At 44.9% G+C, this 16,019-nt stretch overlaps 1 protein-coding gene across 3 annotated transcripts in view; it reads left to right on the top strand.

Annotated features, from left to right (window-relative positions):
• WDR19 (WD repeat domain 19) overlaps window positions 1-16,019 on the top strand; it is a 126,749-nt gene that overhangs the window by 82,029 nt on the left and 28,701 nt on the right. For all 3 annotated transcript variants that reach the window (XR_004000798.1, XM_030565629.1, XM_030565628.1), the window contains exons 25-30: window positions 3,202-3,348; window positions 5,828-5,952; window positions 7,297-7,409; window positions 9,404-9,472; window positions 9,997-10,074; window positions 14,532-14,628. Coding sequence is in view for 2 of the 3 variants with exons in the window: in XM_030565629.1 (XP_030421489.1) it covers window positions 3,202-3,348; window positions 5,828-5,952; window positions 7,297-7,409; window positions 9,404-9,472; window positions 9,997-10,074; window positions 14,532-14,628 (629 nt within the window). In the remaining variant the exon portion in view is untranslated. The remainder of the gene's footprint in view (window positions 1-3,201; window positions 3,349-5,827; window positions 5,953-7,296; window positions 7,410-9,403; window positions 9,473-9,996; window positions 10,075-14,531; window positions 14,629-16,019) is intronic.

A 16,019-nucleotide genomic window follows, 5' to 3' on the forward strand; every position in this document is an offset into this window, starting at 1 on the left:
TCAGCCACCAATTGTGTGTGGCAAATCATCAGGCCTTTCTCGGGAGGTATGATTTCAATGTGTGGCAGTAAATATCGAAGTTTGCAGACTCATTACGGAGGAGTCCACGCAAGAGTTCCTTGCCATCCTAGATGAGAGGAAAACTAGCAAGGGCCTCCCTTCAGGCTGCCTCGGATGTGATGGACTCAGCTGTGAGACCCATAGCAACAACTGTGTCCGTGACATGAGCATCGTGGCTGATGTCCTCTGGGCTATTGACAGAGGCTCAGAACTTGATCTAGGACCTCCCTTTTGATGGGTTGGCCCTGTTCACAGAACAGACAGACACGAGGTTGCATGGGCTTAAGGATTCTAGGGCTACCCTACGTTCCCTAGGCCTATATACACCAGCCGCCCTAGAAAGAAGTTCAAACTGCAGCAACCCCATAGACCAAATGGTCAAGCCAGACCAGAGCCCTACCACAAGAAGAGCAGGGACTATAAGCATCACCAAGGCCAACAATTGGGCCCTGCCTCTCACTTGTCAGTTTATGTTCCGGACAGGCACCACCTGGACAGAGTCCTCACAATTCTTCTGCAAGTGCTTACAACTCTGAAATGGTGATCAAACCCAGTAAACATTTCTGAAGGAACACCCTCTACAACCCCAAAACCCACAAAGATGCTAGTGTCGGACATGTCCGACCTAGCTGGGGGACCCACCTTGGATCACTGAAAATCCAGGGGTTGTGGTCCTGGGAGGAGCTCACACTACACGCACAAATGTCAGGGAGCTCAGAGGCATCTGTTTGGCTTGCGAGGTGTCCTTCCTTGACTATCCCATCAAGTGGTTCAGGTGTTGACTGACAATAGAGCCGTCATGTTCTATGTCAACAGGCAATGAGGAGTGAGGTTTTTGGCTCTTTGCCAAGAAGCCGTCCAGCTCTGGGAGTTCTGTATCCAGCACGGCATACACATCAAGGTGATAGATCTCCTCGGTGTCCGAAACACACTGGCAAATTGCCTCAGCAGGGTGTTCTGTTCTCACCACAAGTGGTCCCTCCGCAAGGAGATTGTCAAAATGATCTTCCAGAGGTGGTGTACACTCCAAGTGGACCTGTTCGCCACCAGGTGGAACAGGAAGTGCCACTAGTTTTGCTCCCTGTAAGGACTTTTCTCCTGTCCTGAGCAGACAACCTGATGTAAGCCTTCCCGCCAAACCCTCTTATCCCTAGGACCCTCCTGAAACTAAAGAGGGTCAAAGCCAGGGTTGCCATGATCACCCCAGCATGGCCCCACCAGCATTGGTTTGGCATGCTCATGGACTTTGTGTCAGCGCCCCCATTGACGCTTCCCAACCACCCAGATCTGCTCTCTCAGGATCACAGGAAGTTACGCAGCCAAACCTCACCTCACTCCACCTCTCAGCGTGCTGCGTGGCTGAACCCAGAGGAACAGGCCTGCTCTGTTCAAGTCCAGCGAGTGCTGCTGGAAAGTGGAAATCCCTCTGCTAGAGTAACTTACCTGGCAAAATGGAAACGCTTCTCCTTCTAGGTGTTGGAGCAAGGGATCTCCCTGATCCAGTAGTCCTTGCAGTCCATTCTAGACTACCTGCTTCATTTAAAGCATCAGGGCCTAGCCTTCTCCTTGATCAAGGTGCACCTGGCAGCCATTTTTGCCTTCCAGGGCAGATCAGTGTTCTCGCATGAGATGATGATCAGGTTCCTTAAGGGCCTGGAAAGGCTTTTTCCCCCAGTCTGGAACCCAGTACCCCAGTGGGACCTCAGTCTAGACCTTTCTAGGCTTACTGGCCCTCCCTTCAAGCTATTCGCCTCCTGCTTTCTTTCATATCTATTATGGAAAGTTACCTTCTGTGTGACTATCACTTCGGTGAGGCGGGTCTCCGAGGTTAAAGCCCTTACATCAGTGTACTAAAAGGACAAGGTTCAGTTGTATGCCCGCCCAGCTTTCCTGCCGAAGGTGGTGTCAATTTTCCATATTAACCGGGACATATTTCTCCCCGTTTTTTGCCTGGAGCCTGGCACGTTGAACAAGGAGAGTCGTATACATACCTTTGACATCAGGTGGGTTCTGGCCTTTTCCTTAGAGCGTACTAAGTCCTTCCGTAAATCGACTCAATTGTTCATTGCAATGGCCTACAGAATGAAAGGCCTCCTGGTATCTTCTCAGAGGCTTTTGTCTTGGATTACCACCTGCATTTGCACTTGTTATGAACTGGCACAAGTTGTATCTCCGCAGATAGTGATGGCTTCTTCGACCAGAGCTCAGGCATCATTGGCAGCCTTCCCTGGTGCAAGTCCCTATCCAGGATACCTACAGGGCCACAACATTGTCGTCGGTGCATACCTTCACGACCCACTATGCCATCACCCAGCAGGCTAGAGATGAGGCTGGCTTTGACAGAGCCATGTTGCAATTGACGCAGCCATGGACTCCTACCCACCTCCGGGGATGCTGCTTGAGAGTCACCTAACATGGAAAGGACATGAGCAATCACACGAAGAGAAAAAAACAGTTACTAACCTTTGTTAACTGTTGTTCTTTGAGATGCGTTGCTCATGTCCATTCCATGACCCGCCCTCCTTCCCCACTATTGGAGTTCCGGCAAGAAGGAACTGAGGGAGGGAGAGAGCTGGCAGTGCCCCTTACACTGGCACATATGTGCACCGCACCAGAGGGCGCCAGAGCTGCTCCCCTATGGATACCACTGAGGGAAAAATTTCTGGCACTGGTGCATGTGGCGAGCACACACACCTAACATGGAATGGACATGAGCAACACATCTTGAAGAACAACAGTTAACAAAAGTTAGTAACCGTTTTTTCCTCTTGTTAAATGTTGAATAGTAGCTATTATTCAAAACCAGTTTGACGTGGCTAACTTGTCAGTTTAGATGACTGTGGAGATACTCTCATAAAGTATGTAGACTGTTAATGCTGCTTGTCTTCTAAGACGAGTCAAAAGATGGTATTGTATGAAGTGTTGTCTGTCTTCCTACTGCCGTTATCCATCCCAATAGAAGAAGAGTTCAAAAGAGGTGTACATCTACTAAACAAAATGGGTAAACAAACAACAACTTGGTTTCAAAGCGTAACTTCTCAGGTGTAAAATGTCATGAGTCCCTTGCATAGAATATTGTGAAGAATTCTTAACAAAGCCAAGAAAGCTTGAATGTAAAACGTGGGCATCGTTATTTTGCAGATATAAGGAAGCAGTTGTGGCTTACGAGAATGCCAAACAATGGGACAGTGTAATCCGGCTATATTTGGATCATCTTAACAATCCTGAAAAAGCTGTTAGTATTGTCAGGGAAACACAGTCTCTCGATGGAGCCAAGATGGTAGCCAGGTAATGCAGTACTGTAGCTACATTAGATAGATTTACAAACATAACTTTCCTAACTTTATTTCTTTATAACCTCTCATGCGATCGTCTTTCTTGTCCTCTTCTATATTTGTTGCCAAGTTCTAGAATTATGCTCAGTACACTAGAAGTGATTCAAAAATGAGATGTAAATAGTAAACCGGGGTGGGCAAACTTTTTGGCCTAAGGGCCACACCTGGGTGGGGAAATTGCATGCAGGGCCATGAATGTAGGGCTGGGGCAGGGGGTTGGGGTGTGGGTGTGTGTGGGAGAGAGTGCAGGGTGCAGCAGGGGGCTCCGGGCAGGGGGTTGGGGTGCAGAAGGCATGCAGCAGGGGCTCAAGCCAGAGGGTTGGGGTGCAGATGGGGGCTCAGGGCAGGAGTGCGGGGTGCAGGAGGGGTGCGGGGTGTGGCAGGGGCTCAGGGCGGGGGGTTGGGGTGTGGGGTGCAGGAGGGGTTTAGGATGTGGGCTCCGGCCCAGCGCCGCTTACCTGGAGGGGCTCCGGTGTGACCGTGGGGCTAAAACAGGCTGCCTGCCTGCCTGCCCTGGCCCCATGCCACGCCATGCCGCTCCTGGAAGTGGCCAGCGCCACGTCCCCGGGTGGGGGGCACAGGGCTCAATGTGTTGCCCTCGCCTGCAGGTACCTCTCCTGAAGCTCCCATTGGCCATGGTTCCTCATTCCCGGGCTCCCCATCTTCCCCAGAGGCCGAAGGGACATGGTGCTGGTCACTTCCCAGAGCGCCACAGGACCCACAGCGCCACGGGGCTGGCAATCCTGCAAGCCAGATCCAAAGCTCTGACGGGCTGTATCCGGCCCGTGGGCCGGAGTTTGCCCACCCCTGTAGTAATCCCTTTAGTCCATCCACAGAGAGGTTTCACTTTTACAAAGGGCTGTTCAGTTTTTTGGATATCTTTATTGATTTGTTGATACATTCCAGTCTTCTGTTTGCTTTTCTTACTGGAGAAGTCTTAAGTTTTTGTCCATTCTTACCAACAGATTCTTTTGCTTGATTCATGTCTTCTAGCTTGTAACCATGTAAAGCATAGTCCCTTTAGCTATTTTATTTATATTATATTCTGTTTTCCTCATTACCTGGTGTCTGGGAGGGATATTCTTTTTTTATTTTATTTTGTATCGAGTGTTTGAATTTATGGAGTGGACACCCAGACCATAGAAGGGGCACCTCTTAAGTTATTTTAATAAATCTGAATCTCTGTTTTTTTGTATAGTGCAACACTTCATAATCTCTGAGTTGAGCACTGAAAGGATTAATCACATGCTGGGGCCCTTTTTTTTTTTTTTTTTTTTTTTAAGCCTCTAGAATGCTCATGTTGGCACATCTGTAGCTTTATGTAGGGCCAAAGCTGGTGCTAGACAGTTAAACTTTAAATTTGGAGACCAAGGGTGATATTCACTCATGGTGTTGAGGACCAGTGCAAGTCTCTTTACACCATGTAAACTCCAGGGGACTGTACAAGGTTAGTCAGCTGGGTAGCCAAACAAGCTGCCTATTTATTGCATGCCATGGAGCTAGTCACTGTACTAGTCATTGCAGGACATATGTGGAAGGTGCCATCAGGGACAAAGGAAGTCAGTGGGGACCACTTCCAGTTTGTGTTTATGCAGATCCAGTGGTCCCAGCATCCTGTAGAACCATTGCATTGGGGTTGTGGCTGCTACTGGAGCCCTGCACACTGACCTTGTGGGGGGCAGAGGGTATGTGACTGTATTTAATCACGACATCCTCCCTGCATTCTCAGGTTTCTACACAAGGGCAGTGAATTTCACTCTGAGTGCATAATTTTGAATGTTCTCACTCTTGCATACAGTCACACAAACAAACAAAAGCAGTAAATATCCATTCAGTTCAAAGTGCCATGTATGGTTGCCTGGGTGCATATCACGAACATCACACACTATTAAGAATACATAATGAACATAATTGGACAGATGATGCAAAACAATCAGAACTTCAGCTTTATTATTTTTAAAGCATATTTCAAAGGCAGTAGTCCTCACTGAGAACTAGTGTCAAATTTTAAATGGAAAAAAGAGTACAGTATATGAAAATATCATTAGAAAAAGGCATCTGAAGAACACTTTTTGCATTTGAATGTCTCAAAATTGGCCAAATCATAATTTATCAGTTTCACCAAAAAAAGTTCACTTTTGGACTGTCAATAAACATACAAAATTTGATCCCAAATGATAGAATCTTTTAGAAAACTATAAACAAGCAAGCTTCAAATAGAAAAGCCTTCTCATCCATAATTATTACTAGAAATTAGTTTATCGGAAGGTACGAGCATATGCTAATAGCAGCACACTAGAAGATTTAGAAGAATGATTTCATGGTCCCTCAGTTGCCACACTCATTGCACAAAAGAGATTTTCTTTGGAAAACATTTGGAGTGTGTGTGTTATGTTGTTTAACAAAAGTATTAATGTGTTTATTCTGATCAGATTCTTTCTGCAGTTGGGTGACTATGGTTCTGCCATCCAGTTTCTGGTTATGTCTAAGTGTAATAATGAAGCTTTCACACTGGCCCAACAGCACAATAAGATGGAGATTTATGCTGACATCATTGGTGAGAATTCTATTTTAATAATTTTATTTGGAATTCTTTAGCAATTTATGGCCTATTTGTGAAGAAAAGCATAGAGAAGTCTGTAACGATAATGTGCAGCTGTGTGAAATTTCACATCTCTTTGATCCATGGTCACCTACAGAATTCAGTTTTCTGCCTTATTAATAGTAGGAGGCAATGGAAAACTCGCTGAACCAGTTCACAGTTAAGCCATTTGACCATGCTAATAAATGACAAGGGTAATTACATTATGGTGTGTAAAACCTAAATTAAAAAACTGCTCCAGTAAGTCCTTAGTAAGGCTGCAAGTTTGTTATGGATTCCGTGACTTCTGCAGCAGCTGGTGTACCTGGCTAAGGGGCAGCTCAGGCAGCCCCTGCCCCAGGCGCACAAGCCACTGCTGGAGCAGTCTCAGGACACTGCCTCCTCCCTGAGCAGCAGAGTTTGGGTGTGGGAGGGGGCACTGGGTTGGGGCACGGGATGGGTTGAGGTGGGCTCTGGGCAGCACTTATGTGGGGGCTCCCCAGAAGAAGCGATATCCCTCTCCCTCAGCTGCTTTGTGGAGATGTGGCCAGGCAGCTCTACATCCTGCCTCCGCCTGCAGGCACCGCCCCCGCAGTTTCCAGTGGCCACGGTTCCCAGCCAGTGAGAGCTGTGAAGCCAGCGTGCTAGGCAGAGGCAGCATGCAGAGCTGCCTGGTCATGCCTCCGCCTACCAGCTGAGTGAGAGGATGTCGCCGCTTCCAGGGAGCCCCCCAGGTAAGCACTACCCAGAGCCTGCCTCACCCCATCCTGTGCCCTTGCCCCCTCCTACACGCAAACTCTGCTACTGCTGGGAGTGCGGGGGCACAGAGCCAGGTCAGGAGTCTGCTGGTCCTGCCAATGCACCCCCAGCACCAGCAGAGGTTCTGGGTCATGCGCTGCTGCCTGCACCCCACACCAGCAGGGGTCCTGGGCCACATGCCACCGCACACCCCTGCCAGCACCTGGGCTGCCCTCCCCCTGCACCTGCGGTGCCCCCAGGAACCCTTCCCCTCTCCCCGCCCCACAAGTTTTAGTCACAGGTATTTTTAGTAAAAGTCATAGACAAGTCACAGTCTGTGATTGACCTGTCTGTGACTTTTACTAAAGGTACCCTTAGCCATTAGTCCTTTACCAAAGATCAAATGTGGCACATTAAGTAGGTATAAACTGTGCAAAACAGAAGTTATAAATCCAACTGGCTCCTATTTTGTTTGAAAACCAAAAGCCAAAAATGTGAAATATATGGTTTGCCTCTTTGACAGGATCTATAAACCTTTGTTTCATGAGAAGAATTTTGCTCACGTTAGTGTCTGTGTTGCAGGTTCTGAGAATACTACCAGTGAAGACTATCAGAGTATTGCACTATACTTTGAAGGAGAAAAAAAACATTTTCAGGCGGGCAAGTTCTTTTTGCTGTGCGGTCAATATGCCCGGGTTAGTATTCAGAGATAAAACAGCAACAGTATTTAAATGTGCATAGCACTGGTTGTGCAAAACACTGGATTCCAGGATTGTTACACTTCCTACAGATCAGAAAAAATAGGCTTTTTATCTGCTTCTTCGTATTTCACATTGATGCAATCAGAAGAAAATATATTACTGTCCTACCTACAACAAAACTTAGAGGAAATTATTTCTTCTATTAAATAGAAAATGAATAAAGGGTGAGTGCTATATATTATGTTATTCAGCCATGCACATAATTCTTATTGACACCAGTAGAAGCTTCATATGGATCGTAGATCTAATATATCTCTAAGTGATACATGAACATATCGTATATACTTGAACATAAGCCGGTTCGTTTATAAGCCGACGCCCTTAGATGGATAAGTAAAAGTGGAAAATTTTTATGACCCATTTATAAGCCAACCCTATAATTGAGGAGTAAGCACACTTTGGCTCCCGGGCCATAAGGATAAGCCACTGGTGGGCAGAGATGGTTTGTTTACCTCGAGTGTCCACAGGCACAGAGGTAAACCTAAGTAAACAAAGTGTCCCAGTGCACAAACTGCTTACCCTGATGGGCCAGGACAGCAACTGGTGGGGAAATGCTTTATGGGCGGAGAAGCTAGGGGTCAGGGGAGTAACCCCTGTGACCACCCACCATATGACCCTACCCCTAGCCTTGGACCTCATACTCTCCCCATCCCATCCCTTCCCACCTTATCTGGGGAGGGCCAAGGGAGGATGTCTCTGTCCTGGCTGGAGCTGCTCTAGCTGGCTGGGCAGCGCATCTGCAGCCTGCTCCAGTGGACCAGACCAGGCTGCAGCATGTTCCAGCGGGCTGGGCCGGGTGACATGGCCACAGTGTGCTCCAGAGGGCCAGGCGGTGCAGCCTCAGCCTGATCTGTGGGGCAGGGCCAAGCGACACAGCTGCGGCCTGCCAACCCGGGAGTTGCAGCTGCTTCGGAGGCTGAGGGGAGAGCAGTGTGGCCAGAAGCGGAAAGACTCTGGCCCCACCTCTTCCCTTCTGGCTCTGCTGCCTCTCTTTGCTCCCTCTGTTGTGGGGAGGGGTTGTGTTCCAACTCTCCCTCTCTATACCCGTTCATAAGCCGACCCCCTCTCTGGTGCTTCCCTTTTTTACTTAAAAAAAATTTGGACGAGTATATACGGTAGTTAGTTTAGTTACTGTTAATTTGGTTGTCTGAATGTTCAGATGTAGAAAAAACTCATTAATTGATTAAATACTGTAGCTTATTGAAACACAATTTTTAAAGGAACGAGTATGCAAATTAGCATTTTTCTTATAGACTGGTTACAAGTTGAGTGTGTCAGCTGCTGCATATTAAGCAGAATGTTTATGTCCTGAGAGAAAACAGCAAGGTTATGAATTTTTGAAAATTACCAACGGCTGGGGATGGGACCATTGTAGGTGACCTGCTCCTCCCAGTGAGTCAGTGCCCCATTAACCCTTGGTTGCAGTGCTCTGTAATGCCCCAATAGAGCAGATCTCCTCTGATTGCTGGCTGTCAGTGCTGATAAGAAATGTGCCAGGACTAGACTATGAATGCTCCTGCTGTTCTGATGAGGCACCAAGGTGGGTATGGGTGATGTGCTGGATTGTAATTGTCCAGCAAGCCCTTCAGAAAGACTTCATCAGTATATTTTTTCCTACAGCAGTTTTTGGGATAGCAGCTGATGCTTGTGTACCGCCATGGTCCTGGTGTGGTCATCCGTATTGGTCATTTTCACTACTTTGTGACTCAATTGACTTCAGATTCATATGAAACAACACAAATGCTCTCAACGTGTGCTTAGGGATCACGTAATTTTAATGTAATCAAAGGTTGTTTCTCCTTCTTTCCCGGATGCTGCAGAACTAGATGAATTAAAATATAATTTTTCAAAAATAGGAAAAAAACTTTTATAAAGAAAATACCATATCATTTATCTGTTATACCCCTGTATTTCTATTTTTGTTTCAGGCACTAAAACACTTTCTAAAAAGTCCAGCCACAGAAGATAACATGGCTCTAGAAATGGCTATTGAAACAGTAAGAAACATTGATAAACCTAAGAAATTGAATATTCAGCCTGCTTTTCAAGTAATCTGTGTCTCTACTGTAATGATGTCGTCCTAGTGTTTAGCAGAATTTGAATAGCTTATAGATTTAAGGAGGAATCTGCAAGAGTAAAAGCAAGGGCTAAGGTAAAAAGTTCCTGATGCCATCCCAAATAATTTTCTTAGCACTGATGCTGAAAAAAGGAAATGTAAATAACATATGTGTCTGTAATTCCAAATCTAGATCTTGTTAATATTTAATGGATGCAATTTAAAAACCCGTTAAATAGGTAGTAGTTTATGACATCCTTGCCATAGTGTGTTATATTTTCAACATGGACTGCAAAGAGAAGCTGATCAACCAAACAGATACCTCCTTTACTGCATTTTGAGTACATAACACCAGTAAAAACATGTTTTAAATATATCTAAGTTCAAAGGTTTTCTATGGAGAAATCTAATTCTTTTTCCCCATATTTCAGGCACATGTTGACATTTTTCCTCTGTCTTTAATAGGTGGGACAGGCAAAAGATGAAGCACTAACCAATCAGCTGATAGACTACCTTATGGGGGAGAGTGATGGCATGCCTAAGGTACTATATTCCTATCACTCTTTTTTCTCCAGTTTCTGTTCTATAGGATGATTTCTTTTATCTTTTGCCCTTCAGACACCTAGTAGATGTAGATTGCTTTTTTTGAGGAGGGATATATAAACATCGTTCTGGACAAAGTGCTCAGCTCCCATTTAAGTTCCTAAAGTAAATGATCAGATTTTTCAAAAGGACTCACTGCGAAGCATCTCCCATTTGATATGTGGACAATGGGTTCTTCAGTTATTTGGAAATCTAGCTACTTCATTTAGATACCTAAATGGATGCTTTTTTGAAAATCTGGCCCTCTATTTTTGTACTTCATTATCTAATATCATACAATTTTCAAAGTTGAAAATGATTTATTACAGTCAATTCTAACTGCAAATATACTAATACTTACACTTATACTTATCTTAGATAAAAAATTAAGTACACTGTGCTGGGATATACAATTCCATATGTGATCTGTACATGACTACATAAAGCGTTTATAGTAAAAAGAAAACTAAAGATTAGCAAATCCATATCTTGAGTTTTTAATGACATACTTTATATATAGAATGCGGAGTTATTTAACACTAAGAATATAAAAAAAAATTGTAAGTATTTATTTTTTATTGTGACTTATGGGAGGTCTTTCTGAAGTCACAGAGTTTAAGGTCAGTAGGGATCACCAGACCATCTGGTCTGACCTCTTGTATCTCACAGGCCACCAACACCACCATTACATTCCTGCAGAGCTTTATGGATTTTTGCTTTTATCTTCCTTCTGGGAGCCCTCATTTCATACCCAGCATCCTTTATACAAAGAGGACTAAATAAAGCCGCTTTTGGAGTCCATAGGTCACTTCTCCCACCATAGGTAGTGATGCAGGCATGGGGAACTGGTAGACTACCACCAATAGGCTGTACTAGTCCGTCTTCCCCTTTTACATGCTATATTTTTTGTATTAGTTGTCATGTTTGTGTGCTTGCTTAGTAATGTTAACCAGTGTTGTTAATCCTGCTTGTTAATGCCATAGGTCTGATGTTAAAAGGAAGACCAAGAATACCAAATGTATTTCAGGGTAAAGGGCTCAGAGAAATTACAGTGTCTTCAGAGGTGAAATTCTCTTCTCATATCCACACAACCAGTCTCTACTTCAGTATCTTGATTTCCATACATGTGCAAACCACCAACTAGGTGAGCAAAATATAGGAGTGTAGGTCTGCAGTGTGGATCTGAGAAAAGAATTTTGCCCATATTATCTTTGCATGATTATTTTTCATCTGATCATTTACTTCCGGTCTTCGTTTTATGTCCTTAGTTTCTAAAATACTTAACTTTTCATTCCATGACTACTTAATTTCCGTAATAAACTCTTGTGAAGGTTCTTTTTCAAAGGCATTTTGAAAGTCCGTGTAATTTGCCAGCTAGTTCTCTCTCATCCTTTATCTGTTGCTGCTACTCAGAGAATTCTAGTAGTTTAATAGAGCATGATTTGCCTTTACCGAAACTGTGCTAGTTTGCTGCTGTCATATCACATTCATCTAAGTATTCTAGAATTGTTTTTTTTAATTATTCATCCAATTTTCCTGGTACTGAAGTAAGACTTGCTGGGCTGTAATGTCTGAGATTACCCCTTAGCAACTATTTTAAAGCTAGACAGATACCTTTGCTACCCTCTAGTCCTCTGGTATAGTAGCTGACTTCAATGAGAGGTTACATATTTTTCATAGCAGCTCAGCCTCTTCATTCTTAAATTCCTTCTCATCTCTCGGCGTCTATCTACACTGCAGTTAAACACCCATGGCTCCCGGTAGCCAGAGCCCTGCAAGCCCATGTCAGCTGACATGGGCCAGCCACAGGTGTTTAATTGTAATGTAGACATACCCTTGGCTGTATATCATCTGGTTCTGGTGACTTACTACTCTTTAATGGCTGGGTTTTATCACCCTCACTCAAGCAAAATAGTATCTCAGGGCTTGTCTACATCAGAAAGTTGCAGCGCTGGTGAGGGAGTTACAGCGCTGCAACTTTGAAGGTGTACACATCTGCAGGGCATCACCAGCGCTGCAACTCCCTGTTTGCAGCGCTGGCCGTACTCCCGTTTTGTCTCGGGTGTAGAGGATCCAGCGCTGGTGATCCAGCGCTGGTAATCCAATGTAAACACTTACCAGCGCTTTTCTTGACCTCCGTGGAAGGAGGAAGCCTCTGGTAATCAAGCTGATCTCCTTTCCCGGTTTGCTCTCTCGTTCCCGGAACCCCGAGCAAGCAGGTAAGGAGAACCGCTTGCTCGGGGGTTCGGGGAACGAGAGAGCAAACCGGGAAAGGAGACCAGCTTTGCCGCGGTTTGCTCTCGCGTTCCCGGAGCCACCCTGCAAACCACAGGGAAGGAGACCTGCTTGCTCGGGGTTCCGGGAACTAGAGAGCAAACCGCGGCGAAGCTGGTCTCCTTTCCCAGTTTGCTCTCTCGTTCCCCGAACCGCCGAGCAAGCGGTTCTCCTTACCTGCTTGCTCGGGGTTCCGGGAACGAGAGAGCAAACCGGGAAAGGAGACCAGCTTCGCCGCGGTTTGCTCTCTCGTTCCCGGAGCCACCCTGCAAACCGCAGGGAAGGAGAACCGCTTGCTCGGCGGTTCGGGGAACGAGAGAGCAAACCGGGAAAGGAGACCAGCTTTGCCGCGGTTTGCTCTCTCGTTCCCGGAGCCACCCTGCAAACCGCAGGGAAGGAGAACCGCTTGCTCGGCGGTTCGGGGAACGAGAGAGCAAACCGGGAAAGGAGACCAGCTTCGCGGCGGTTTGCTCTCGCGTTCCCCGAGCAAGCAGGTCTCCTTCCCTGCGGTTTGCAGGGGGTTCGGGAACGCGAGAGCAAACCGCGGCGAAGCGGGTCTCCTTTCCCGGTTTGCTCTCTCGTTCCCCGAACCCCGAGCAAGCTGGTCTCCTTCCCTGCGGTTTGCAGGGGGGTTGGGGAACGCGAGAGCAAACCGCGGCGAAGCTGGTCTCCTTTCCCGGTTTGCTCTCCCGTTCCCCGAATCCCCCCTTGAAGCCGCCCAACAGCGCTGCAGTGTGGCCACATCTAACACCACTTGCAGCGCTGGTTGCTGTAAGTGTGGCCACTCTGCAGCGCTGGCCCTATACAGCTGTACTAATACAGCTGTAACTACCAGCGCTGCAAAATTTTAGATGTAGACATGGCCTTAGTCCATGAGAAGTACTGCTAATTTCAGAGGGGTTTCAGGCAGAGTAAGGTGGTATTTTTGTGTAGAAGGTGGCAGAATCTGGCATTAATTTAGTCTCATCTTATTCCAGCACAACCTCTTTTGATACCTCAGTATCTGATAGTACATCATTTTTTATTACCTGAAAAGAGAAGGTCTCTCCAACTTCCTCTGTGGTGAAGACTGATTTAAAAAAATCATCTAAGCTTCTCTGCACTGCCCTTAACTTCCTTAAATTGCTCCTTTTATTTCATGATAAATCCAGTGGACCCACGCATTCTCCTGCAGGCTTCCTGCTTTTGATCTACTTAGACTTCCTTGTTGTTCTTTTGAAGGTGCAGCTAAAAAAAAGGAGTAATTTTAATTCATTGTTCTTTATCTTCTACTGAATCAGGGGCTACTGATTGCAGAACAGAATTTCAAGGTCAACATTTTAGCATCAGTACTTTTCTATAATAGTTTTTTAATTACAACTCAATTATAATTATTTAAAAGGTTCTTGTAAGATAAAAGTTATATACTTTTTTTTTCCTTAATTGCTCATCCACTACAAATTTACTGTAGAATACCAAAAAGCAGAAACAAAACCCCTAGGTAAATTTCGAAAACTTCTCTGATTGACTAGATCTGACATTACTGGAACAATGTAGCCAAATCAGTGTCCAATTTCTTCAGTATTAGTCACTTCATGATTAGTGTGCTTTCTCTTCAACTTTTTTCAAGCAATTATATATTTTAGAAGTTCTCATGTCAGCAGATTTACATGAATGTTACATTCCAGCTGAAAGAGGGATATCTTTCAACTGTATTTTCATGTACTGTTTGTTAAGAATGGAAAAATTTCTCTGATTGTTTCCTTCCTGAAAGTAACCTCTTCCTCAATCCAAGAGCAGTTTGGGACTTATTGAGGAGAAGTTTAGAAACAATCCTAATCAAGGGGTGGAGGTCTAGTAAAAAAATTCTCCTTGATGGAGAGAAGGGAAGAGAGATTTCTGCTCACTACTTCCCCAAAAAAATATTTAAAAAGCAAGTTTAGCAATGAAAGAAGTGGGAGAACTGGATTACAGTTTTATTTGCACTGCCACAGTCAGAGAACACGATGCACAGCCAGACAGGGTATGGCCAAGCCACAGAGTTCACAGACAGATCTGACCTGCCTCTTGACATTTGCTTGAGCTAGAGAGAGATTAAGATCTAGAAGATGATACAGCAGTATATGTTCCATCAGCAAAATTACTTTTGTATTGTTCTGATTAAGGACGCCAAGTATCTGTTCCGCTTGTACATGGCACTAAAGCAATACAGAGAAGCTGCCCGAACTGCCATAATAATTGCCAGAGAGGAGCAGTCTGCAGGTAGGTCACTCAATACTCTTAATTTATTCTGTTTTTACTGATGTGACAACAGGATTCCATTTTCCATCCGAGCAATATTTTAGATACTACCACTCATGCTCAGAGAAGGGCATATATCAGTTTTAGAAAGACCTCCCTCTTGTGTGCACTAACGATTTTCTCTTATATCCAGTCTTTATTTGAAAGTGTGAAGTTGCCGTTATGGGAGTTTAAAGCACTCTTATAGGGTGTATGTATACTGCAATTAAAAACCCATGCCTGGCCCATGCCATCTGACTTGGGCTATGGGGCTGTTTAAATGCAGTGTAGACATTCTGGCTTGGCCTGCAGCCAGACCCTCACACTTTACAAGATCCTAGAGCAGGGGTTGGCAGCCTTTCAGAAGTTGTGTGCCAAGTCTTCATTTATTCACTCTAATTTAAGGTTTTGTGTGCCAGTAATACATTTTAACGTTTTTAGAAGATCTTTCTATAAGTCTATAATATATAACTAAACTATTGTAGTATGTAAAGTAAATAAAGTTTTTTAAATGTTTAAGAAACTTCATTTAAAATTAAATTAAAATGCAGAGCCCCCCAGACTGGTGGCCAGGACCCGGGCAGTGCGTGTGCCACTGAAGATCAGTGCAAGCGCCATAGGTTGCCTACCCCTCTCCTAGAGCCTGGGCTCTAACCTGAGCCAAAATGTCTATACCACAATTAAACAGCCCCTTAGTGTGAGCTTGAATCAGCTGGCATGGGCCAGCTGTGGGGTTTTAACTGCAGTATAGACTTACCTCTAGTGATGGTGGTAGTGAGATTGGAAAGTCATGGAGAGAGTCTCTTAGTTTCTTTTATTTAATTTCCAGTAGATTTATTAGTAGAGACTACCGAGAACTTCACTTTTCCCCATAATGGAGGTCTGTTCCTTAATTGCAGTGGCTGGTAGACATGGCTTCTAATTTAGGGACTGATCCTGCAGTCCTTAGCTACATCAAACACTGATTTTAGTAGGAGTTTCACCTGTAATGATTGCTTTTAAAAGAACAGACTTCTAAAAGTTGTTTTTTTTTAATGATACTTGGTTTTTTAGTTGTTGGTTAGATTTTAGATAGAGGGGAGAGAAAAATAAAATGAACGAGGAAGGGGTTTGGGAAGCAAAATAGTGTCTCTCCTCCATTGGCTGCTCTCGCTCTAGTCCAGGCAACAGTCCTATAACAACTTTCTATTTTCTTTTATTTTAAAATAAGTTATGGAAAATGTTTTTAAAAGAAAAACAGCAGCCTCAGGGACAAGGAGGACAATCACATTCTGGGCAAGTTAACAGCTATCTGTCTACTGCTCTGCAGTGGGCTGGAAAATTTCAAACCCATGGCACTGAGTGTCAAAGGTCTGCTACGCCACAGCAGTGAA

Source organism: Gopherus evgoodei, chromosome 5 (assembly GCF_007399415.2).
Source record: "Gopherus evgoodei ecotype Sinaloan lineage chromosome 5, rGopEvg1_v1.p, whole genome shotgun sequence".
NCBI classification, from domain to species: Eukaryota; Metazoa; Chordata; order Testudines; family Testudinidae; genus Gopherus; species Gopherus evgoodei.